The 26,541-nt window shown below is 42.2% G+C and overlaps 1 protein-coding gene across 2 annotated transcripts; it reads right to left on the bottom strand.

The window, feature by feature from the left end:
* Nucleotides 1-397: 397 nt before the first annotated feature.
* On the bottom strand, nucleotides 398-22,998 carry VLDLR (very low density lipoprotein receptor). 2 transcript variants are annotated; one of them, XM_024200176.2, is made up of 19 exons: nucleotides 22,726-22,998; nucleotides 17,042-17,161; nucleotides 14,728-14,850; nucleotides 13,555-13,677; nucleotides 11,965-12,336; nucleotides 9,644-9,766; nucleotides 9,426-9,548; nucleotides 8,758-8,877; nucleotides 8,551-8,676; nucleotides 7,747-7,918; nucleotides 7,020-7,244; nucleotides 6,592-6,710; nucleotides 5,780-5,919; nucleotides 5,258-5,399; nucleotides 4,724-4,870; nucleotides 3,120-3,209; nucleotides 2,586-2,663; nucleotides 1,825-1,997; nucleotides 398-1,004 (listed from the first exon to the last, which is right to left on the bottom strand). In XM_024200176.2, exons 1-19 carry the CDS (start codon nucleotides 22,802-22,804, stop codon nucleotides 969-971), a joined length of 2,631 nt encoding a protein of 876 aa, XP_024055944.1. In that variant the 5' UTR covers nucleotides 22,805-22,998; the 3' UTR covers nucleotides 398-968. The 2 variants fall into 2 exon arrangements, with proteins under 2 accessions (XP_024055944.1, XP_024055945.1); XM_024200177.2 differs by lacking the exon at nucleotides 3,120-3,209.
* Between the last annotated feature and the right edge of the window lie 3,543 nt (nucleotides 22,999-26,541).

The raw sequence follows: 26,541 nt of genomic DNA, 5'->3' as shown, positions 1-26,541 counted from the left end.
AAGGCTAAAACAGCAATGAAAGCCCTCAATAAGGAAACTAGATTTGACTTTCCCAGAATGCAGTTCTACAGTTAGCAGCTCCATCCTGAACTGTGGCCTTTTGATCTATTGCTTACATTGCAGCATTAGTAGTGTGCATAAATTGCAGAGATCTGGTAGGTGCCTTAGCTATTTAGGGTACTGCCAAAACAGATACTGGAAAATTAGTTTTTAGACTAGCTTTCCCAATTTGAGTTTTAGGGTAGAAAGAACCTAGAATATTTCCTCTTGCATTAGGCTCACAGGAAAGGGGCCAAGAGCTAAGTGACATACCTAGCTGGGACCCCAAAAAACTGCTCTAATTCCATTGTGTGTAATAAGATTCACTGAACATGACTAGTCACTTTGACTGTTTTAATTTTAGCATTTAACTTTACAGTGGTTTTGATAGAGAGCATTCATCCTCTGTACACCCCTAAGGTGTCCCAGGCAGGAAAGATTCACAATTCATTCACATACAAAACTACTTATGTTTACAAATTTTTGGCAATTTATCTGAACCCGTTTTCTCCTATTGCCATTGACCCAACCATTGAAAAAGAGTTTACAATAATTTACATTTGAAGTATTTCAAAGTGCTTAATAGTGATTGTTCAGGAATATTTACAAGTGGCCTATACAAATATGTACAGGTGGTACACTATAGCACAAGTTGTTCCTGGAATATGGCTCTCTCTGGAAAGTGCTTTAAATAGTTGGTCAGTGGTAGTACTGACGAATTCAAGGGTTACAGATAAACAGTAACCATCAAAAGCTGAATTGTGGACAGATATTTACAGAGTTCTGGTAACCTGTATAAGATATTTACACAAGCTTGCTCCACACATACAGAGGGTTTCTTCATTCTTCCATCTTGGAAGAATCTTCAGCTACTTGCCTGTTACCATCCAAAAGATTGTAGAACACAAGTAGATTGCCAACTAGAGTATTCAAGCTAGATCGTCATCTGTGCTTACAACTGATATCTGTAGGGAAGGAGCAAATGTGTATTAAAAGCAAGTCTTGGGTTGCAAGAAAAAAGTCTAGTCATACTGTGCAAGATATGTCTTGTCCAGAGACTTATACAATTTGTATCTTTGCACGGTTTTAGGTTTCTTTGGAAAAAGGCAAGCCAGAGCTGTTAATGTAACAGTAAACACTCCTTTTTAAAGTCTGACATCTAAAGCCTATTGCACTTCAGTGTGGTGTGTTTTTGGTAGCTGAAGTGATGAAGCCAGGCTTGCTGCTTTGCATGTTACTAGAACCACTAGACATGCTAGAATCACCTGCCCTCCCATACCCCAAAAATATGTAGGGCACTGGCCTCACTTCACCTGCCAATTAATACTGGTACAAGGGACATTGTAGAGGGACCCCTGCTTAGAGTAACTAGCTTGTTGGCAAGCCATTCAAGTGTATGCAACAGGGATGTTTGCCAAACTCAGATTTTTCAAGGCTCATTTGATAGCAAGCCCAATGCCTTACAGCTCTATGTACCAGGTATCTGCCAGGAATTCTACATGCTGCCTGGCCATGGTGGCAAGCCAGTCTCTGCTGCCTAGAAAGTGGCATATCATAATGGCTGTGACATTAGTTTTTGCCTTGTTCAGCCCAATGCTTTGGCTATGGGTCTTCCTTTGGTCTCCTACTGAAGTATAGGAAGGAGATTGTCAGGTCTGAAGTGCAGATCATGCCTTCCAAATGTATTATAGGAAGGTTGGCCAAGTTTGTCAGGAGTAGCTACAAAGAGCATGGTCTCCAACTGCCATTTTGGCTCCCACCTAGAAACCAAGTATCTGTACTTACTGCAGGATAAGTGTGTCCTACTGAACTGCTGTGTCTCCCAATGTCAATAGTGAGATCTTCTTCAGTTGTTTTCAAGTAGACAGGATTGTCAAAATTCATGCTTTTCATATTCTTGTGTTGCCAGTTACGCCACATGAAGTAGCCACCTGCTGCTGCTGCCAGTGCCAGTAATACTGCAATAAAGGAGACAAGTCATGAGTTGCTTGACATTCAGCTAGAATGATTTCTAGTTTGGCTTAGCTCATAAGTCTTGTGGTAGTCCAGTTTTAATTCTTCCTATGGGTGCAAGCCATAGGCAGCCAGAAGCTTGGTTTTCCTCAACTGAATTTTTAAGGACAGGCTTGTGCTACTATATTTGTTCTAGTTGCATCCCCACCCTACAATAAGACAAGTTACCATGCAATGACTGTTGATTTTAGGGCTGGTGGAATATGATAGCAGATTAAGTAGGTAGAGAACAAGTGATAATGCTTAAGACTTGAATGACTAGATCTTTACAAGTGCATGGTTCCCTTTTGTATGGGATGTCAGGAACAGGGAGTAGTTTTAAATGGGCTTAGTTTCAACACTAGTGGATTTAGTGCCTCTTAAAATGGCCAGTGCCCCTAGCATTGACATCAGAATGTTATGTTCTGCTTTTGGAACCATCTCTATTTTGAAGGATTTATTTTCAGACTTGTCAATCCCTTGGAATGATGTTGAGTTGTACCTAGCCACTCTAAGGTAGGGCCTCACTCTTATCTGCACCCAAGTACACTTACCCAGAGGAAGAATAGCCCAGGCAGCTGAAGTTCCTTTGGCAGAACTGACTTCTGACACAGCACTGCTGAAATTGTGTCCTAGAAGAGGAATAAATACAGTCTCATGTATTATTTACTGCTAGGTTGGCAGAATTTAGTCCAAGGCTAGCAGCTTCCTCAGACTGTAGCAAAGAATCACCTTGTCTCTACTCATTGTTAAGCTAGTGAGAAGTAAAGAACGCATTCTAGAGCATTTAGCCCACTAAGTACTCTTGCAAATTCATGCAACTACAGAAAGTTGATTTCCTAGGAAAAGAGTCTCACTGGTAATTTTCATGGCCAACATGAGATGCTAGGCTATCACAAGAGGACACATGCTAGAACTAGCCTTAACACCACACTACTCTCACTTGCCATTTGAGATGTGAATGCTGAACATGTTCCCTGTTTGCATGCACAGGTTTAGCATGTTTGTGCTAGTTGTCTGAGGCCAGTTTGTGTACCCTGTTCAGTCATTGTAATGCATGATTGAAAGTGAGTTATTGGGACCAATACCTCCAGGAACTGGTCCAACAGTTGGTGGTTTTTCTGTTGTGCTGGTATCTTTTGTCTCAATGTAAGCCACAGTAGTTCCAGTACCTGAAACTGGTTATAAATCAAGAACCCAGTTAATCCTGAAGTTCTGAAATTGCTTGCTATTAAGCTGTGGTTGTGAGTGTTTAACAGATGGTAAATGGTCATGCAGCTTTTACATTTTATCGGACCAAGTTCTTGACTGAGGATGCGATAGGTTTACTCTGCTAGGAAGTTGCAATCTCAGCTGCTGGTTTTCCCCCTGCCCCCCACCTCAGAAGTCTGATGCTTTGGGAAGTATGGTTGGACAGTTAAATATGCCTTTTACATAGAAGCCAATAGCTTGCACCAGAAGTTGGATACTCCTAGATATTTTTAGAATCCAATTTTCACTGTTAAGAAAGCTTTGATACAAGTGAACCAGATTTCTGGTGTTTCACTAAGTGGTGCAACAAGTTCAAGTTTTGCTGGGGCCTGCTGGTAGCTATCCAAAGCTGTAAGATGTAAGCTAGGTAGGCACTGTATTTGACAGGACATTTAGAGTTTTTGCTCACTCCACAGTGATTACTGTGGAAACAGTAACATACAGGGATAAGTTTTTGGAGTGCTGATCATGAACTCCAGCAGAATGTCACATCAACTAGTTCAAGAGCACACTGTACAATGTGTGCATGGCTACTTAAAGTTCCTCTGGTTATTTAAAGAGCTCCTACAGGAATTATACAGAGCTTTGCCTGCCATGGAACTGCAGTCTAAGGACCACTCAATGAGTTAGACTAACTGGGCAGGAGATTGTTAACTCCCAACAGAGCATGAGCCTATTCAACTTTAGCACTTACCTGCTGTTGTCTGAAGCATAACTGAATCCTCCAGTTAAGAATGCTAGACCCCCACCCAAGTCTGTATTCATTAACATTTGATTAGAGAAGTTACAAGTTAGGCCAGTGGTTCAGCCAGAAGTACATGTACTCCCTGAAAGACCTTTGCATACCCCCAGAGTATATCAACTCATCTAGATAGTTGCCTAGTTTTGCAGGCTTCATAAGAGCACTAGCAAAGTCAATACAAACTAAAATCTTACAGACAAAAGTGAGAAAGCAAGCAAGGTTTTAGTAATAGTGTGCAGTGACCCTTGTCTTTAGGTCTGATTTTGTAGGCAAGTAGTTTAAGTAAGGTGAAACATGCAGTATGCAAGATTACTACTCTTGAAGGGGTACAGTAGACTGGAAAAGGTTGAGAACCACTGAGTTAGGCAAGCTGAGTGGATGGCTCTGAAAGTTCCAGCTATCTAGTAGCTCAGTCACCTCCCCCACCCCCATTCTGATGGAATGCACAAGGTCTGATCACAGTATATGGTGATGAATATGCAGAAGCCAGGCACAGACTTGCAGGTAATGCAATAATTGTTGCAAGAGTTTGGATTTCAGTTAGACCAACACAGTTTAAGTCCTGACATAAATGCTAATCATGTAGCAACAGTGGAGCCTTAAGTCTGTCAGGTTAGAACATTACTGTAGGAGTCTTGATTGCACAAGAGTCCCTCCTTAGGTCCCCTCTACAGTAACTTTTCAGTTGTGTCACTATACCTTTACACCTTAGGCCATCATCTTGTAGGTTGTATCCAGTAGGACATATGCAGGCATACTTTGGAGAGTGTTCATTTATCTGGGGAGCAGGCAGGCACAGATACTCACAGCCACCATTCTTCATGGTCTCATCACACCAGTTTGTGCCTGTTGGCACAAGTCAATTTTAAAATCAGACCAGTGCTTTAGTCTTGCAGACAACTGTTTAGCATTGGTACATGGCAGAGGATATACTGACTGTCCATACTTGACTGGACAGTTTCTAGGCCATGGAAATCAAGCCATGCAGTAGCAGCACAGTATACAGCTTTACTCTTTCTGGGGGACCTCTGAACAGCCCCCCCTGTACTACCACCTCTACTGTAGTGATAGTTCTGCTTAGTGTGCTTTTTGGCCAGTCAGATTTGAGCTTGTCTCCCACCTCACTCCCCTACAGGGAGATTTTCTAGGCTTCTTTAATAACTATTAAAGTCAAGTAGGAACAAGGCAGACATTTACAATGAAAGTAACATTGCCACAGTTTACATCTGGTACCTGATGGTTGAACAAGCTCGTGATACACAATGATATCCTGAGCATCGTTGAGGTTGTTCACTAGTGTAGCCAATTCAGATCCTGTAAATTTATTGGCACCATAGACTGCTTCATTCTCTCCATCAATCCAGTAGACACGGTCCTAGGAGACAAAGTTATTGCAGCCTATTATGGTTGGGACCAGTTTGGTTTGTCCATCACCAGGGATGATTAAGTTGTCCCCTGTGCATGGGGAATCTGCTTTAGTGATCACAAGTACTCTGACATATCAACGCATTTCAACTAGATTAGGATCACTCACATTATGGTTGAAGCAATGTGAAGTTCTGTTAAATTTGATAGCTAGCCTTAGTGTAGAATATATTCACTTTTGTATTTGTTACTCTGCCTCTGTATAGAGGCTACAGTAATCCCATTGCAGCAGCTTTTCTGCAGTCTTCCATTTATTAGTCTTGCTGTACACTGCCCCTCCAAAGGGAGCCTACAGTCACAATTCCCTACTGGATGCTTGGAGACTCTTACCTCAAATATTGTTAGAGCAAGAGGATGAGCAAGAAACTCATGCGATTTTAACACAATCCTACGATCCTGGCCATTCAGATCCACACTGGACAGCATATGTAGCTTTGAATCAAGCCAGTAGAGGCGGCTTTTTACAAGATCTAGGAAGAGATAAGTTGCATTTTAGCACATTGAATCTGATCACAAGCACTTGTTTTATCTGGAAAACCTCACTATTCATATTGCCTTTGGGGGTACTTAACTTTGGGTTAGTAAGAGCTGACAAATGCCATCTAGAGTGCATATGCATTTGACTTCCACTGGTAGGTTTCCCCCACATGAAGAAAAAAGTGCACTAATTCACAGAGGGCAGTGGTATTACCACAGTAGGACCTGGATTGTGGTTCTCCGAGTGGAGATTGTAGTCCTATAATTAGGACAAATATGTTTGTCAATGGTACTCTATGTTGGTGCTATCTCATGAATGGTGTGCCATTTTATCTGCCAGTATCTGCTATGGGTCAAGCTACAAGCAAGCTGTCAATGGGGAGGACACTTCAAAAGACTGCCAATGCTTTGACCAAAGCTGCTAATTTTAGAATTGGAAGAAGCTTGAATGCATAGTGCCTAGAGGCCATGGCTGCACAATAGCCATGGCTGCTCCTAGTGTGTTCAATGCCTTCTCATGGTTACCATGCTAATGTAAACTTCCACAAGTTTTCCAGGGAGTCTTGACTTGCAAACTGGGATTTCTTAAAGATCTAGTGATGTCAGTATTTCTGAAAGGCATTTTGGGCTCTCAGGGAAGTTAATTTTGCAAGAACATGAAATACCTAGTGCAATTCCATTAGGCCACTGGATGTCTGTTGTCACCAGTTGCTGTCTACCAAGTCCATTCATGCCTGCCTTTTCTATTTTGGCTGGTTCACCCCAGTCAGACCAGTACATAAAGCTGTAAAGAGTCAAGGCATTAGGCATCCTGCAGTTTAGCTATATTGTAGTTTAAATTATACTTTAACATGTAAGAAGCAATACTAGCTTGTATGTGTTGTAGTTACAGGAAGGTCTAGAATTAATCTATACATTATGGCTGAGCCAAGCCTATTCCAGTGTGCTCAACTTGTTACTGTCAAATGGGTATGTTCTGCAAGCCTGTTGCTAACCAGATTTCATTTTACTGCTTTGTAGTTTGCTTACCAATCTAGGTTAGTATAGTACCAAGATGACTTGGCATTAGTCTGTTGTGCAGTGTAATGCTCACCCAGAAAGAGGATCCACAGCTATGGAGGCTGGCTCTCTTAGGCCTGTATTAAACAGGATCTTCCTTTTAGCACCATCAACACTAGCCACTGAGATACTCTTTAAAGCTGAATCAGTCCAGTAGATGTTCTTGTATACCCAGTCAACAGCAATTGCTGCAGGACTGTGTACATTGCTTATGATTTTTAAGTGTTTGCCCACCTTGTCGCGACTATCAAGTGAGGCACTGGAAGAGGAAAAAAAGGATAAGATTTAGTCTTTGTTTCAACCACTGTACACTAGTGGAGATGTTCCAGTTGAGCTAGTAGCAGTCTGAGGCATATGTACAAATCTTGAACACAAGAATTCTGAAGCAGCTAGCCTCAAAATTGAAAGATTTGTTTAATCTAGACCCAAGATGTTTACTGCCCTTTGTTAACCTTTAGTTCAACTAAACTTTTAAAGTCAGAACAGTTGCCTCAAGTTGTGCTCATACTTTGGCTGCAACTCCAACGTCAGTAGGGGTACATGCACAGCTTTGAGTAAGAGTATCCTACTGAATAGGAGTGTTCGACTTCAAGGCTATGGTTACTGAAATTAGGAATTCTTATAGAGATTCAAGCTGTACACAAGAGAATGCTTGTCTGACTTAAGTCACAGTTTTTAGAAGTCTTTAGCCAGTCACTTTAAGAGCTACAACTTCATGAGAACAAACACTGAGGAAAGTTTGAAGCAGGCAGGTTGTTTACCTGAAAATAGCTTTTTGGCTAAAGTCAGCCCAAAAGAGTTTATGCTCAGCAATGTCAGCATCTAGAGCTATGGTGTTTCTTAGCTGCTCTACGAGCTGGAGGTATTCTTTCCTTTCCAGACCAATCTTCCTGATGTCCCGACGATTAGTGAAAATCAGACATGGTTCTTTTCCTAAAGAGGATTGAGAAGTTACTTGCTGTTCTAGTTGACACAAGTCATTCTTACTATACTAGTGTCATCCCAGATGTTTAGATGCTTTGAGTACAGTGCTGTTAGAACACTAGTCTAGCAGCCACCATGTGCAGAGATATTAAAGCATCAGCCTCCTTTGGCTCCCCTAGTGCTGATGGTGTGAAAGCATAAGTGCTTTGAGGGACAGGTCTCTCCTGCAGTTTATAGCTCAAACTGAAAGACTGCCAGTGGTGTTTTTCCTTCACCCCCAGTGTCCTCAATATTTGAGATTACTGAAGGATTAAAAAAGTACTGTGCTCAATTAAATGCCTCTGGAAGATTTCCTGTACCATACAGAGAATGATGGTACAAGTGACTTGTGGCAGTGAGGTCTTCAACCTCTGTGCTGTTGAGAGCAGAGGCTGATTTAGCAAATCTTTGAACCCAATTTGTTGGGCAGAGTTTAATCAGTCCTCTGGTGTATTTGCTATGGGGAGCTGTGTACTGCAGATCACCAGCCAGGTGCAGTAATTCTGGTGTACCTTTGTCATAGCCTCTTCAGAGGCTACCTTTTCTTATATTTCTAATGCTTTTGGGCTCCTGATAAATTGAGTATTGCTAGTTGTGCTTACCTACTGCCTTGCACACTCCGGTAGCGAGATCCATTTGATAGCCACGGCTACATTCACATTTGTAGCCTCCTTTTAAGTTAATACAGATTTGACTGCAGATCCCAGGATTCCGGCATTCATCAATATCTAAGAAAGTCTGTAAAGTTAGTATTGTAACAATAATAAGACTAACTCATTTAGGAGGTTGAGATGGTAGTAGATACTTGCCTCCACATGTTTTCCTGTTTATCAGTTCAAACCCAGCTGGGCAGTCACATTCATACCCAATAACTAGGTCTCTGCAGATATGAGAGCATCCACCATTGTTCACCAGGCATTCATTCAAGTCTGGAGTAGAATTAGAAGAGACCCAAAAAACAGTTGTGGCAACTTAATTGAAATCTCAGGCCATCCATGCCTGTCTAAATTAAAAGGCTACTAGTTCTAGAATACAGCAGAAATTCAAGTACTGGCAAAGATTCCCTTTGCAACAGACACTTAAGAGTCCTATGGGACATGTTGGTGCTCATGTTATTGACATGTAGATAGTTCTGCAAGTACATCAAGTGAGCCAACTGCAGACTTCAGCTAAGAGAACCTCAGTGCTATTTGAAGCTAGGGTTTCTGTACTATGTTTTACAGTTATCTGCAGCCTGGTTCATGACTAAGCATAAAGCAGCACACTAGTCATTTCAGTTATGTGCAAGCTTAAGTTAGAAGATGCAGGCAAGCCACTGTTCAGTTCTAACTAGAAGCAAGATCCTTTAGTCTTTAAAGGGAGTCTCCCAACCATGGAAAGTTACTTAGTGCAGGTGCCTTTAGTCTGATTCTTGCAGGCAAGAATCAGACTAATCTCAAGCCTGTTGAGTGACATTCCAAGTAGGTGGCTCACTTACTGCATTCCTTGAGGGGTTCATCACTCCAGTCCCGGCAGTCCTGCTGCTGATTACACACTTTGCTGATGTCTATGCATTCCCCACTTCTGCACTTGAATTTGCCAGATCCAGAGCACTGGTTGACTGTCAAGATAATGGGAGGGAAAGGGCCATTAGGTAAAAATCTAGAAAGCCCTGTTATAAACAAGAAGAGTTTCACTACTTAGTTCTGTTCTTACCATTTTTACAGTTGACTTCATCAGTTCCATCTAGACAGTCTCTTACACCATTACATTGCCTGCTACCATGGATACAATTCCCATCTTCACATTTGAACTGGTCTGGTCTACAAGTCCGGGAAGCTGAAGAGAGAAGTGCTACAGAGTTAGAATCCTGAAGGTCTTGGTGACTCAGTTACAGAAGTAATTGAAGCCTTAAGATGTTTTGGGAGAGCCAGTGATTGAACTAGGGAAGAGGTAATGAGTTGAAATTTCTCCCCTTTAATAGAAAGGAGTGGGACTGCTAAACACGGAGGATGGAGTGGAGGTTACAGATAATCTAAGCATGGCCCAATATCTAAACAAATACTTTGCCTCAGTCTTTAATGAGGAGCTTAGGGATAATGGTAGGATGTCAAATGGGAATGAGGATATGGAGGTAGATATTACCACATCTGAGGTAGAAGCCAAACTTGAACAGCTTAATGGGACTAAATTGGGGGGCCCAGATAATCATCCACGAATATTAAAGGAACTGGCACATGAAATTGCAAGCCCATTAGCAAGAATTTTTAATGAATCTGCAAACTCAGGGGTTGTACCATATGACTGGAGAATTGCTACAGTTCCTATTTTTAAGAAAGGGAAAAGTTATCTGGGTAACTACAGGCCTGTTAGTTTGACATCTGTTGTATGCAAGGTCTTGGAAAAAAGTCAGAGAAAGTTAAGGACATTGAGATCAATGGTAATTGGGACAAAAATACAACATGGTTTTACAAAAGATAGATCGTGCCAAACCAACCTGATCCCCTTTGAGAAGGAGACTGATTTTTTTTAGACACAGGAAATCCAGTGGATCTAATTTACTTATTTCAGTAAGGCATTTGATATGGTTCCACATGGGGAATTAGCTAAATTGGAAAAGATGGGGATCAATATGAAAATTGAAAGGTGAATAAGGAACTGGTTAAACAGGTTGTACTGAAGGGTGAAATGTCAGGCTGAGGGAGGTCTAGTGGAGCTCCTGAGGGATTGGTTTTGGGACCAATCTTATTACTGACCTTGGCACAAAAAGTGGGAATGTGTTAATAAAGTTTGCAGATGACAAAGCTGGGAGGTATTGCCAATACAGAGAAGAACCAGGATATCATACAGGAAGATCTGGATGACCTTGTAAACTGGAGTAATAGGATGAAATTTAATAGTGAAAAGTGCAAGGTCATGCATTTAGGTAATAAACAAGAATGTGTTATAAACATGGGACATCAGTTGGAAGTAACAGGAGGAGGACCAGGACCTTGGAGTATTGGTTGAATCACAGGAGGCCTATGAGCTGCCAATGTGATATGCCTGTGAAAAAAGCTAATGCGGTCTTGGGATGCATCAGGCGAGGTATTTCCAGTAGAGATAAGGTGGTGTTAGTACCATTATACAAGGCACTGGTGAGACCTCATCTGGAATACTGTGCAGTTCTGGTCTCCCATGTTTAAGAAGGATGAATTGAAACCAGAACAGATACAGAGAAGGGCTACTAGGATGATCTGAGGAATGGAAAAACCTGTCTTATGAAAGGAGACTCAGAGCTTGGCTTGTTTAGCCTAAGCTAAAGGCAACAGAGGGGAGATACGATTGCTCTATAAATATATCAGAGCAATAAATACCAGGGAGGGAAAGGAATTATTTAATCTCAGTACCAATGTGGACACAAGAACAAATGGATATAAACTGGCCATCAGTAAGTTTAGACTTGAAATTAGATGAAGGTTTCTAACCAGAGGAGAAAGGCTGTTCCAGAACTTCACAAGGGGAGCAGTGGGGGCAAAAGACATATCTGGCTTCAAGTCTAAGCTTGATAAGTTTATGGAGGGGGATGGTATGATGGGATAGCCTAATATTGGTAATTGATTGGTCTTTGACTATTAGCAGTAAATATGTCCAATGGCCTGTGATGGGATGTTAGATTAGGTGGGATCTGAGTTACTCCAGAGAATTCTTTCTTGGGTGCCTGGCTGGTGAGTCTTGCCCACATGCTCAGGGTTTAGCTGATTGCCATATTTGGCATCGGGAAGGAATTTTCCTCCAGGGCAGATTGGCCAAGGCCCTGGGTTTTTTTTGGCCTTCCTCTGCAGCATGGGGCACAGGTCACTTGCTGGAGGATTCTCTGCACCTTGAAGTTTTTAAACCATGATTTGAGGACTTCAATAGCTCAGACATAGGTTAGGGGTTGGATACAGGAGTGGGTGGGTGAGAGTCTGTGGCCTGTGTTGTGCAGGAGGTCAGACTAGATGATCATAATGGTCCCTTCTGACCTTAAAGTCTATGACTGTACAACAGTTACTTACGGCAGTTTGTTTCATCACTTCCATCCTTGCAGTCTGAGTCTCCATCACACCGCCACTTCTTGTGAATACATTCTCCTGAGCCACATTGTACTTCACTAGGAGAACATTTCACAGGACGGGCAGGCTGGCGGCCACATTGCTCTAGAGATTCATCTGACTGGTCTGAACAGTCTGCGTCATCATCACATACCCAGCTAATAGGGATACAGCTAGAACTTTTACATTGAAATTCATGTGCTCCACAAGTAGGTGGTGTGCAGTCCAGTTCATCACTACCATCACTGCAGTCATCCTGGCCATTACAGACAAAGTTTTTGGAGATGCATCGCCCACTGGAGCAAGTGAACTCTGCAGGGCTACAAGTTACATTGCCTGGTAATAGAGAGGGAATTCAATTAGTGTCAGGATTTTAGAACTATGAACTATGACTGCACCATCTGGTTTTCTACAGCAGGTTCTTAATTGACCTAACTCAAAAGTTAGTCTTCTACAAAGGGGTAGTGGTGAAGATCACTTATGCAAGTATTTACTTCAGAAAATTCTAGTTAGCCACTGCAGTCATTAAAACTATTGCCATTCTGTGTTAGGTTCATGTCCCATATTTGGATATTCTATTCCTCTACATCTATGCAAGCCTTTACTCTGAAGCTGGGTATAGTGTCTAAGTCTTAGAGACACTTTTACAGTATCAACTCAGAGGACATTTGTTTTAGAATGTGAGCTTCTTGCACCTTGCACATCCTCTGTGCATTTTGTTGAGTTGGTTCTTGAACATCTGAGACTGGAGGGCAGTGGGGAATAGTAGGGAGGAAGCTCTGCACACTCTTTGAAAGTACAGGCTAGGGGAAGCTAGATTTTATTATCTTTGGTAAGATCTATGTTAAGAAAATAAGCTGCTGTCTAAATCTAGAGATAGAGTCCCTTTTAGTACATGTTTACGAAGTGGGGAATTTGTTAGTGTAGCAGCTAAAGCCAACTGCTACGAGGCTTTATAGAACAGCAGCTTTATGAAGTCCAAATGACAGGGGACTAGCCACATGAGTATTATAGTACTAAGTGGATCACCACTAAGCAAATGACAGTTTTGCTCTCTAATGAACTGTATAATAGTTAGGATGGTCCAACAAGTTAGTTTTGCTTTGAGTCTTGAAAAGAATCATTGCTATTTCATTCCATTCCTTGGAGTGTATCCATTTGGAGAGAGAATGGATTACTACTTAGCCACTGCAGAGAGCCTGGTAGTTGGTACTCAAACTATAATTCAGATTTCATGTTAGGAGGCAGTGTCCTTGCTTAGAGGCACTTATTTTAGCCTTTTAAATTTGTCTGATATTAGACCCATTGTAGCACTTACAATGGTAGTCCTCACCATACAAATGAACAAGTTTTAAAATCACTTATAGCAAGTTCAACTGAATAGGACTAGGAAGAGTAGCATTTGATTGTATGATGTGACTACTAACAGTCACTCCAGTTGAGTTTACAGAAGTTATAGTTCTAAGAGTTGGCTATTTTACACAGCTAGTTCATCTGCAGGCCAAGTACATTTGAAAAAAAGCTATACAGGCTACCATTTGTTTCTTCCCTTACCACAATTCTCTTCATCTTCACCACTGTCACAGTCATTTTCACCATCACATTTCCAGGACAGAGGGATACACTGAGTTGATCGAGGACCACAGCTGATTTCATTTACCCGGCATGTTCTCAGGTCTATTGAGGAGTGAATTTGAGAGAGAGAGGGGTCAGTTTCAAGAGCTACTTAGGAGGTCTAGAGTTTAGGTTTTAAAGATTCTACTCAAAGTGTTTAAATCCAGATATTGCTCTTTGTGAAAGTGTAAAGCTGCAGTAAGTTCACTGCTGTTTTCACTGTCCATCCCAAGTGAAATGTAGAGTCAGTTCTAATACTTTGACCATTAGAAAGGGCCTCAGGTTGTTCTAGGAGAGGAAGAACTGTTTTATCTGGGCTATGGAGGTTACCTTATGAATTATGCGGATGTCTATCTGTACGGCACATGTTATTTTAGAGTTACTGTTTCATTCTCAGAGGAGTAGTGATACAGGGTAGGGCTAAGTTAGTTAAGAAGGCAGTTAAGTCTGCCTGTGCAGTCCCATGCAAATGTTTGAAATTCTTACTCAGTCTTTCCCTTCATTAATACTGTAGCAGTGGGTGCATGAACTAACTTTCAGGTGCAGCCAGGGCCATGAGGAACCCTTTAGAGTGCTGTATTCACAATCAAGGTCTAGAAACTGAGTCAAGGTCTTCTACTCTGTTTCCCATAACTGAATTGGAGTCTACAGAATGCATCAAGGGCAGGAGGACAAGGCAATTCCAGGACATGCTCAAAGATCTTCAGACATTCTATTACAGACATCCCTGTTATGTTTCCACATAAAAGGGAATCTTGAGCAGCCTTAATAGCCCACAGGTCTGGCTAAGATTACAAAGGTAATGGGGGCTTTATGCAGATACTGAAATAGATTAATTGATCAGACACTGAAGTCTCTCCCTTGTTCCTGATGAGATAATCTGTAACTCTGAAGACTGTTCTTTGAAGGGGCTTTCAAGTAGGGCTGACAATACCCTAGTAGCCTGAAGAGCTCAAGTAGTGGGTATATGCAACTGATTGCTTATAATAAGAAGCTAGTTTTAAAACCTAGAGTTATGACGACAGGCTACAAGATGGACAGTTTTTGGTTGAGAGATTTAATTTTCCTGCTCAGATTTAATTTGCTTGTCAGCACAATGATAGGCTCACTTACGGCACAGTTCAGGGCTTTCATCAGATCCATCTTCACAGTCTGGGTCCCCATCACACTGCCACCTGTTAGGGACACACTGACCACTGTTGCACACAAAGTCAGATTCAGCACAGGTCTTTTTCACTGCAAAGGAAGAGTTCCAGTATGTTTATGTACAATTATATCTTAACAGCCGATCTCCTAGGATCAAGAACCTAGGATGCCACAAGCATTTTACTGCAAGCCTAATGGATGTTTAGGATACTCATCTCCTGTGTTATGGTGTGAACTTCTGGAGAGTTGTACCAATTAATATGTTGGCTATGAGCAGTGAGATATTATGGTTTACAGCCTTCAAAGAATTGCCACTCTGAGCATTATCTTCACTCCTCCCACCCAAAGCTGCTTTATAAAGCACTAATAGTTTGAGTGTATTGGATGCAAAGCAAGTGGTCTTTTCAAAGAGTTAAGCTATTAAAGATTGCAAGACCAACATCTGCTTGTATCCATTTGTAAGATAATGCACAGATACAGCAATCCTGCCAATATTTGTGGCCAACAAGTCATGAGTTGCTCATCAGTGGACATCTTAGATTTAAGTCAAATTTTAGAGTCTAGATTAGGTTGAGGTATTAACAGGCCAGAATTCTAAGTTGCACACAAGAGGGACTTCAATAAAGTCAGACTGAATTAGAATGGTTCTCACATCTGCATTACAGTTTAAAATGTATATACAAGTACTTAGTAGCTTGGGTGGAAAGAAACAGCTTCTGGTCTTTTTTGCACTTCAACTTTTTGCTTTCAAAAGGCCAGCCTCAGCCCTGCAAGAGAAGTCTAGTTTGTTAGTGAACATCAGTTCTCATGTCAAGTTAGGGGGAAGGTGAAGGAAGGTGCAATTTGTTAATATTTGTTTCAAGTGAGAAATATGGTATTATTGACAGTCAGAATAATCTGACCAATATGTTGACTGAAAAAAACAGTAGGTGTAGCAGAGATGTACAAATCACTGAGCTATCCCTCCCAGTGACTGAGCATTGAGCTGCTAAACCCAGGGTTGTGAGTTCAATCCTTGAGGGGGCCACTTAGGTATCTGGGGCAAAAATCAGTACTTGGTCCTGCTAGTGAAGGCAGGGGGCTGGATGTGATGACCTTTCAGGGTCCCTTCCAGCTCTATGAGATAGGTATACATCACTGTAGGCTACATGTTTGCTGGTGGATGAAGTTTTAACTGTCAACTCTTGCTTTTGAAGAGCTCAGTCTGCAATAGATTACAGTGTTCCTCTTTTGCACAGGAAATTCAATTCAGTCCTTTAACAAATGCAAGTATTGTATTTAATTAGTGATTAGCCAACATATGATTAGACACGGTGGAAATTGGATACCAGGGGAATTTAATACTACCTGATGTGCTAGAGGAAAGGAAATGGAGGCTGTAATCCATAATGATTTTCACTAATATTAATCTACTATGATTTGTTATTTTATAAGATAACTCATGAGTTAGGTTTAACAGATTCTTGAAGGCAGAGTTGCACTGCAGTAGTAAACTGGTTTTAAGTAGAAATATTTAGCTAGTTCAGAGGGACACTGCAGGAAAAAGCAAGGAAACAGCATTCTAGCTAGTTTTTCCCTTTTCAGCTCCATGTGTGTCAAGGCACTGGTGACAAAATGGTCTAGGACTGCACAGGCAGCTGTAAGGAGCTCAGGACAGAAGAAGCTGACTAGTTGTCAGTTTCCTTGTACAACCCTCTAAGATAGTTAGATTGTCCCTGAACAAAGCAAGAGAGCTATGGAACACCACTGCAGACAGACATATTTGGAAAGAGGGGTACCCCTAAAGATAGCTTTATGGGGCAGCCAATGAAGTACTTTGCTTGTTGATATATTTTAAGCTGTCCAGCCATCTAGGTAGGTGTTCCAGTCATATCAGAGACTGACAGCTTTATGCTCAAGTTTGTCACTATCTTAAGTGATGTCTTTATAGCTATGGGAGGGGTCAATTACCTTGACTAGACAGAACAGGTTGCTTTGAGGTTTAGCTAGAAGGGCACTATAGCTGCCTGGACTCAGTCCTGCAGAAGCCTGAATGCAAGTTTTAAAGCTACACCTGTGTGAGAATACACTATTCTTGAACAAGACCAAGATGGCATTAGATTTGGATATCCTATAAAACCCTGGTTTGTGAGCCTGTTGACTCTACTGCCTCCCTCTGCCTGGCTCACTCACCACTAACCAGATATTAGCATTAGTGGAACTCTTCTCCTAAGCAAGACTTTGTTATGCCTCACCAATGGAGTTTACTCAAGGAACACTTTGCAGTTGCACAAAGGCTTACCACAGGAGCTCTCATCACTGCCATCAGAACAGTCTTCATCTCCATCACACTTCCATAACAGAGTTATACAGCGTCCATTACTGCACTGGAATTGAGATTCTTCACATTTTGCTCTTGCACCTTGAATTAAGAAGGTCAGTTAGTCAAGCTACTATAGCTACATTTTACTGATGGGCCTTTTTCACTTAGAAGCAAGAGTAGGTAGAGTGTGGGAAAGATTACCTGCTCTGACTTCAAATGCAAGAGTGTCTCACTCTGCATCTCTGAACTATACAAGAGTTCTTTGGACAATATTTATTAAGTAGACTGTTTGGCCAAGTGTGGTATGGTCAGGTTTACTGGGTTGAAATCCACTAAGCCTAGGAAGCTTCAGGGATGACTTATCACATCCAGTTATGTTTTCCATGCCAGTATCTCATGTTACCTCACTCTATGGCAGAAATAGACATGGTTTACAACACACATTTGCCCTTGCAATAAGATGACAGCTGTGGCAATTCATACACTTGTGTTCCTCAGTTAGGTGCTTTAGAAAGGAGCCCAGCCTATTTTAAATCTGTGACAGCATATGGAGGAAGGCTAGGTTTCAGCTCTATTGTGGAAGCTTTTAGAAGAGTTTCCTACTATATGGAAATTGAAGAGTCTGGCAATAGTAAGTAGGTTACATACTCTGCCGGTCAATAGAGCTTCAAATCCAGGGCAGAACAAAGTCTTAGTATTAAGTTACAGCACTTAAGTTTTAATCATTACAAGTTCAAGGATAAGTGTTGTGCCTCATGCAGACCTTGTCTGTGTATGGGCAGCTCAGTTAGATTGCCTTTGTTTGGCGTTGGTTTTAGTTAGAAGCGTGTAGTATTTGTCAATAGATTTGAAGGCAGTACTTCAAAAAATCAGAAGAAGCCATTACTTTTATTTTCTGTACTAGAATTGTTTGCCAAGTGTTTGAGTTAGAGAAAGATGGGTACAAATGTTTACAGCTCTGTTGCACTATGGGTATTGGTTATGATTATGTATTCTGTTTGCAAGCTGGACTCACTACATCTTTCTGTACATGTTTCATAAGTAGGTTTTCCCCAGTACAACTTGTTCTAGTGAAGCTGAATGACCCTATTCCTCATAGGAGAATCACATTATGCCACACAGACACTGATATCAAACCAGTATCAGCTTCAGTACAGCAGCAGTCTCTCTAGCAGTTGCACAAGCCTTGTCTTGTGTGCTTACATGCATTACATTTATGTTTTAAGGTCTAGAGGAGTGATTATAGCATGATGCAAGACTCCTGCTTCTCCCTCATTTGTTGCATCATTTGATGAGTTATTTTCTTGGCATCAAGGCTAGAAGGCATCTATTTTTAGATATTACAAAAAATCCACACCATTTGTTGTTTGCAATCTATTCTAGCAAGAGTAAAATGCAAGCCAGTATACCAAGTCTCTTCAATTATATCACAAGAGCACAGTCAACTTGCTGACTTAGTTAGCAGGAAGTCCACTGCATAACATGGGGTGGCCATCAACTTGCCACTTGGTGGTCCCAAAAGTACTGGCAGAACGAATTGGGTGAGGGCAAGTGCAATCTCACCTGCAGAACATCTAATGTTGTCAATACATGCTGTGCTGCCAAATGTCAGCCTATATTAGGAAGCCAATGTATTTCAAGTTTTGTATGCAAGTTGTCTTTAACAGTTTAAATATCTTTCACTGCTACAATGTCTGACAAGCAGATGAAACTAGATCAGTTTTTGATTAGATCTGTCAAGACATAACATCTCATTTTATAGGATGTGTTACAGTAGTGAAATACCAGTTAAACTGAACTGATTTAATAGTCAGATCTTTTGCTATGATTATCCACTCCAGCCTTGCATGTCATGCAGAAGTTCAGCCAGTGGAGAGTGCAGGTAGTCAAAAGCAAACATGCTATTGTTTGGGGCAGATGAAGATAGTAACAGGTCCTAATCTAGCAGGAGATAGGTCTCTAGTGTTTTGGGACCCTTCATTCCCCTGCCAAAATGGGATCATTCAAGGAGAAAAAACAAAAAAGTTTTAAATGCCACATTCAGAAAGCATGCTTAGTTGTAGATGCAACATCTACATAGATCACATTACTGCAACTCTAGTGACATCTGCATTATTCTACATAAGTCTGCATTTAAGCATTTAACTCCAAGGGAAATTTAATCACTTGATACTTCAGTTTAATCACTACTGCTGCAATGATTGAGTTCAGGATTGCAAGTTCATCATTTGATTAATAGTACTACTAATCTGTAGGAACAAGTTAGAGTAGTTAACCTTTACTATTTTTAAGGATGTGTTTTGTTCCAAAAGACTTCCAGTTTTAGAGCGCTGAACCAGCTACACTAAACAGCTGCTCTTCAAATAACTTGATTTATAGTCATTTTGGCACTAGAATAGGAATGGTCTACACCCCAAATTAAGCACCAGTCTGTACTTCTGAGTCTAAAGACAGAAATACTTGTCCTTTGCCAAACACTGGGGCAGTGGCAGAGCTATCCTTTACCCTGGATTTCTTCCTCCCCTCCTTGATTTGTTACATAGAATATCATGGTTGGAAGGGACCTCAGGAGGTCACTAGATACTGCTAGCTAATGCTTAGAGGTTGCATAGTACTGTGAGAATGGGTTCTGTGAAGTGCTACAAGTAGTTTGCAACAGTAACCTAGAAGCAGAAGTTGCTGATTATATTGGGACATGTAGGTATGAAAGGGCAAGATCACACCTCTAAGAACTTAAACTTAACACTAAAGATTACAGATCATTACCATTTGACTCTGAACCTGGATGCATGAGCATGAGCCCCTTTACCTTAAGATTTGTTCATACAGTATGTCTATATCGAACACATTCCCACAAGTCTACATCCCTGTAGCAGGAAGCTCAATGAGAAATGTTACTGTTGATTTGCCTTTTCCTTAAACTAGGCAAATGAGATTTACTTGCACCATGTACATATTAGAAATCACTCAAGTTAGACTGTTGGCAATCTAGTCCTATACCTCCACTCAGAGTGGATGCGTTACTTGTTTCAAAAACAGTGTAGTAGCAGCATAAGCTGTTCTGGGCAAAATCACCACCTCTGTTCCTATTTAAGGGACTGGATTACTCGAGATCAAGTTGTTTGATTTTTCAAATAAATGAAATTAGCTCTGCTTTTCCAAACTGAGGCTGGGATATTGCTGTAGTGGTCATATTAGTTGGTCTTCCCTGAGGACTGTCAAGTAAGAGTCTGGAAGAAGAGTCTGTTCTTGGAAGTAACAGTTATGAGGTCCAAATAACCCGATTACAGAAGAACCAGAATTGGGGATCTATCAAAGTAAGCTTTAAAAAAAAAGTAATGGGTAATTCCCATCCAATTGCTTTAGCTGGTTTCAGCCTAAGCCACTTCAGTTGTAGTTGTACATGCTATGCCTCTTCATTTTTGGCATTTACTAGTTTTCTGAAATTCAGATTTTTTTTTTTTAAAAAAAAGCTGATTTTAACACTTGACTGATTTTCACCCAGATTGTGGGAAGGCTGGGTCCTAGAAAAGAGACTCCCCACCAGACTTCAGCATGTCTGTTTCTTCTGCACAGACAGCAGGGGAGTGAAATGGGCAAGGAGCTGGGTCCTGGAAAGTGAGACTGACTGCTGCAGCAACAAGCCTGCAGAGAGCCAAAGCCTGCACCCATTAAATACTGCTCCCCCACAACCAGACAGCAACCCCTTCTGACCCTAGACCTTCAGCACAGCCCCAGGCAGGGGAAGCTGGGAGGGCTGAGCTGAAGGGTCCCACCCAACCATCTGCGTCTCTCCTGACATTCAGCACATTCCCATCTGCTGCCTTTGCATGGTGGGCAAGCAAGATGGTTTCCAGAACCTGCTTCCCACCCAGGGCCTGTTGCTGCAGCATTTAGGAGGCTTACATGGAGCAGAAGTCTTCAATTACTATATTGAGTATCCCCTGTGATTGTCAGGCACTCCTTTTCTGTAGGTCAAACTGTGACCCTCTCAAGTCTCCCTCCCACACACACCCCAGTTGGGAGCCTGCTGTGAGCAGAAGGGCTCAATGCTTTTGTTAAGGTCATGCTTGGTCCATGATATCACTGTTACACCACTCAAGATTAGAAAGAAACAGATGTTCATTACTACTTTGTATATGGTGGAGGGAGTATTACATGCTCTTCCCTTTATCCCTGGGAGCAGTTCTAGCTACTTCATGTTTTCTCTTTGGCAAGGAGCTCGAGTGTCATCCCAAGTGCTGATACTGACTAAGGAGATCTGCTTGGAGGTGTTGACTCTGTCCTTTTCCTGAAGTAAGAAGTAGTTTACTGCCAGTGTCAGCAAGGCCTCTGAGAGTGGCATTTTCTAAAGTGCATTCTCCCCCAACTAACCCACCATTTCCCAATCCTAAAAATCTATCTCAAGTTGCTAGTACATTCAGCAGTTGCCAGACAGCAACAAATGCAAGTCATCATAACAGGTCTGGTGAACCCTAATTGATGGTCACCAACTAGACATCAAATCAAAACAATAGCTAAGGTGTTGTTGCAAATGTTAGCTTTTTAGTTTAACAGCTGTAGGCAGAACAATTAAAAAAGACACCTACATATGGGCTTAAACACACTCAGGATAATTAAACCTAAATTGTTCTTTCAGGTTTGTGACTATAAAGTCAAAGTTCACCTCTCCCCCACAATGCCAACCAAAAGAGCATTTACACAAAAATAGAAACCGCAGTTGGCCTGAGCTGGGGCCAGTGTCACTAGCTACTAGAGCAACACAGGAACCACCAGACAACTCCTGAAAGATACTCATTCAGTATTTGGCTATACAGTATTCGATAGCTCATAAGTACACACTACAGTCTCCTCCCCCCCCCACCCCCCATGCAAGCCAGCCAGCCTCTTTCCCCACACCCAAACTTCATCCTACAGCTGGAATAAGGAGGCAGCCAAGTGTAATTGGCCCCAATTGTGTGGCAAGTACTATGAACCTTACCATGCTTCTTGCAGGGATTGGAAATAAGAGTGAAATCCTGTAATGGGCTCTTACAAAACTCAAGTCATTTCCTCAACGTCTATTGTTTGGATGGCAAGCTAATGAAGCCACAGGGATTGGGGCCCACCTACCACTGAAAGTGGGGAAGCATTCCCCTCCCACGTAGGGAGTGAGGGAGGGGTACTCCCCTCCATAAGCTAGTCCTCTGCCGATGTCTTCAGACCACAGGGCTCCGACTTTCCCATACTCCTGCACGCTCAGGAGCGACAAGATCCGTGTGCTTGTTACTCAGCTGCTGAGCTATGGAGGAGGAGCAGTTCCTCCTCCACTCTTTCCCTGCGTGGCCCTCCCCACCCCCGAACACGGCTAGTCACGAGCCTGCCTGAGAGCGCTCGCGCGCCCTGCTCTCCTCCAGTGGGACCCTCTGGATGCAGCAGCTCAGTAACCTACATGCAGGTTCATTGAAAGCGTGATTCCCCAGCACGCGCCGGGGGTGGGGAAAGGAACTAAATCCCCATTGTCCCCGCAGAGGTGCCTCACGTGAAAGCGGGCTCAGTGTCAATCCAACAGCACGCGCCCACCCCCTACCCGCCCCGGCTGTAGGGCTGAGACACACAGGGGAGGCGGGGAGGGAAAAGGGACACCCAATAAAAACGCCCCGAGCCCCACGGTCGCTACTCACCGCGCACACAGCCGCGCTCGCCCAGCAGCCAGCAGAGCGCCGCCAGGAGCCAGAGCCCCCGGAGCGAGGACGTGCCCATCGTGTGCAGCAGCTGCTGCGCGCACAACAAGTGAGCAGCCGGGGCGGGGGGAGCTCCCCGGTTTTCGGCACCTTGCCCGGCCGCCTGCAGGGAAGGCAGCTCCGGCAGGAAGGAGAGGAGCGCGCGCACCGGCCCGGGCTAGTGGGGAGCAGCGAGCCGGAGACATGCACAAGGGGGAGGGTGTCCCCGCGACGCTCTTATACGAACCGCCCAGCTCCTGTGTGCGGCGGCCGCCCGGTGACTCACGGGGGCCCCCGCCAGCCGCTGGTTGGCTCTCGAGCGCCTCCAATCCCTGCCGCCTGCCCTAATTTCCTGATCCACGCAACCTGCCGATGGCAGCTGTGCTCGCTCCTCCATCCCGCCGGGGCTGCTGCTGGGCAAGGCAGGGGCACGGCCGCACAGGTGAAGCTGCTGCGAGCTGTTGGCATCACCTGTGCGCGAGCGGCTGCCGCAGTAAGTAGTGACTTCCCGCTAAGGGGCTTCCTGGGGGGCGGCCGGGGGAAAGCGTTGGGGGCACCTGTGCTTCTGCATAATAACATAGACTTGATGGGAGGATGGGCGGGGAATGTATGCCCCGGCCGGGATGATTTTTGGACATGCCTGTGCCTTGCCCTCTGTGACAGGGACCGATCTAGAGTTATGATGGTTAATGACTGTTCCGTTATTATTAACAATAAGCATCAGTAGAGATCGCTCATCCAGGTTTCTAGTTGGTATATTTAAAAGCTTGCATATAAACGTGGACTCACTCTAGTGAAAACTGAGTATTTTCTGAAAATACAGTTCCCTTTGATTTTTTGTTGCATGCATGTAGTTTATCCTGTGCAACAGAAAGCCACCCAAAATACCATATTTCAGAGGAAATTTCCTTCTTCTGCGTTCTCTCAGCCATCATTCTAGTTTGCATATTAATAACAGTGTATATTGAAATTCACTTTGCACATTGATTTTTCTCCAAATAACTGTCTTTTAGGCTTCTATTCATGCATGCATGTACGCTTACATGTGGTTTTCCTTCTGTAATAGAATATGACTTAAAATAACACATCCCTACTACTGAGGAAGAAAATTGCTACTTCTGCATTCTCTCATCAAGGATTATAGTTAATTGCTAATTATACAAAATTATATGTTGAGGTCCTAGAATTAAAATCTTAACCTTTTATTTAGGGAGAAGAATTGGTAGTTTTATCTTCTTTTGTAGACTTTCTAACATTCAATTATAAGTCTTTGTGAAAGAAAAGAGAGATCTGTATAAAACATATTTGTTTTTTTATGGTACTTTTAGAATTTATAATTAAGTGTTAGTGCTCCTCTGTTTTCTCATCCACATATTTTAGTAGATCTGTTATTTTATGTTAATATTATATACCAGGCTATTAATACCTTGGTGAGGGCAGAAAGCTCCTCAAGCTGCTGAATCCTAAAGACAATGGAAAGAGGTGATTGCTATTTCAGTCTTTTGACATTAAATGCCATGCTAAATCTTTCTCAGCCTACAATTAAAAAATACATGTTTTTAGAGCTGTGCCTATGAGTCCATTGATGAAACAGTATCTCTTAGTTTCTAGACTTCTTGGATATTGTAACATTTCCCTGTATGCTGTTTTCAGAGTGATGCTCTTCTTGGATCTTATCAAGTTGTGCCATCTTACATGATCCCGTGAAAGACATATTGTACTACCACATTGGAATGGAATGTTCTTTCAATTGATGTAGTGAACATATCTCAAGGCCCCAAATGGGCAGTAGTCACTGGGCTTGGTGCTTGCTATAAGAAGCAATGTTTAATTTCATATATCTGGAATGAATCTAGGGATCACATCTCTAATACCAATGTATGTATGAGGAACGAGCGTATATTGTCCACTACTCAACACCTATGCTACTGTAATGCCAACAGACCCCGGTTGTCAGCAGGCAGGATTGAACCTGGGACCTCTGGAGCTTAGTGCATGAGCTTCTACCACATAAGCTAAAAGCCAACTATCTGTTTAAATAAATAAATTAAATTAATGGAGATATCCTATCTCCTAGAACTGGAAGGGACCTTGAAAGTTCATTGAGTCCAGCCCCCTGCCTTTACTAGGCAGGACCAAGTACTGATTTTGCCCCAGATCCCTAAGTGGCCCCCTCAAGGATTGAACTCACAAGCCTGGGTTTAACAGGCCAAGACTCAAACCACTGAGCTATCCCTCCCTCTCCCCCCTGTTAACTAAGGCTGTAGAGCAGACTCATTTTTTCTCTCTCTCTCTCTGGTCTCAGTACCACTAGATGGGACAGAACACCACACCCAGGAGGTGTGTGGGTTACACTACCTCATGGCTTTTGGGGTTCTGTGCTCCCAACACGGCTCATATGCTGCATCAACAGATGCTACAGAACAGTCTGATCTCTTGGATACATATATATTCTATTGGGGTTTTCATAAGATTGTATTGGCAAATTCACACCATTTCAAATAAGAAAAAAGGTATATGTGTGGGAAGCGGGGATTAGGGTTTTCAGGATGGCTGATGAGTCACTGACAGTTTAAGTGGCTATAGTAAAAACATTGCTGCTTCTTGTAGATTTTAAGTATGCAGTATTTCCTTGGGTTATATGCATGGTTTGCTTTATTAAAATTGAACAACCATGTAAATATTTTATTCTCTTTATAGGCACATGTTATATACTATACACTCAATGCAGTGACACAATGTTAGACCCTGATCCTGCAAAGACTCAAGAATGTGCATAATTTTATTTATGTGAGTAGTCCCTTTGAAGCCAATGGGCCTGCTCACGTGTATGAATTTAAACAGCCTTAGAGTCCAAAATGTATCTTCAGTTTAAACACACAAACAAAACAACAGTAGTTCACCTAGACTAAACACAGAAAACAATTACAACAATATTAGTCTAGAATGATCATCCCCTTCTGTGCTGATACCCACAGGAAGAAGTCCTGGAGAGAGAAAATCTTCATGCGTACATCCTAATGGAGACTCCTCCATCACCTGAACATCATCCTGTTGGGGTTTGCACTTTATGAAAAAGGTGGTGTGGCATGCCCCCAAAATTGGGTTTCTTGGAGGTCCATGGGAGTCCAGGGCCATCTGCATGGGATTCTTGTGCCTTTGCACCAGCTCTGGTCTCTGTTGACCTCGTTTCATGTGGAAGTGGGGAGATCCACAAGCAAAGGGTTCCCTGTGCACGCAGAACTAGGGGTTATGATCTGAGCCATGTCTTCTGCATTAAAATATTAATATTATATGTAAACCATAAAATATACAGAATGTGTGGAGTGCTGAGCTGCTATTTCTTGTAGCATCTGGACATTAACCTTGCTTGGTTTCTGAGATCTCACAAGATTAGACACCTGGGGAAATGAATTCTAATCCTGGTTCTACCACGGACGCCTTCTGTTTTATTGGATAGGTCAGAACTTGAGAGTAGTTACATGCATTTGACTCTCTGTGTTTTAGATTCCTCCTTCATAAATTGGGTCTGAAGATACTTACCTTGCTCATATGGCTGTTGTGATGATTAATTAGTTACTGTGTGCAAAGTGCTTTAAAATCTGAAATGGTATATAGTGTAAAATATGAAATAATAATTAGTACTATAATTATGTATTACTTATTTTTATTATTAGTGAACTCTCCAAGGGAAATCCTGTTTTACATATGTTTCCAGCCCTATAACTGATGGATATTTGGGTTTTTGTTTTGAATGTTTAGTGAAATTCTATTGGA

The sequence above is a fragment of the Terrapene carolina genome, unplaced genomic scaffold, assembly GCF_002925995.2.
Source record: "Terrapene carolina triunguis isolate 2854851 unplaced genomic scaffold, T_m_triunguis-2.0 Scaffold113, whole genome shotgun sequence".
In the NCBI taxonomy this organism is placed as follows: domain Eukaryota; kingdom Metazoa; phylum Chordata; order Testudines; family Emydidae; genus Terrapene; species Terrapene triunguis.
Note: the sequence above shows the minus strand (reverse complement) of the source record. Positions and strands in the feature narration are given on the sequence as shown.

Coding starts and splice junctions, on each gene's coding strand:
- VLDLR (XM_024200176.2), bottom strand. CDS start 22,804: ATGGGCACGTCCTCGCTCCGGGGGCTCTGGCTCCTGGCGGCGCTCTGC. Junction 17,162..22,725: donor CGAGCGCGGCTGTGTGCGCG/GTGAGTAGCGAC, acceptor TCTTAATTCAAG/GTGCAAGAGCAAAATGTGAA. Junction 9,549..9,643: donor TGAAGTCAACTGTAAAAATG/GTAAGAACAGAA, acceptor TTATCTTGACAG/TCAACCAGTGCTCTGGATCT.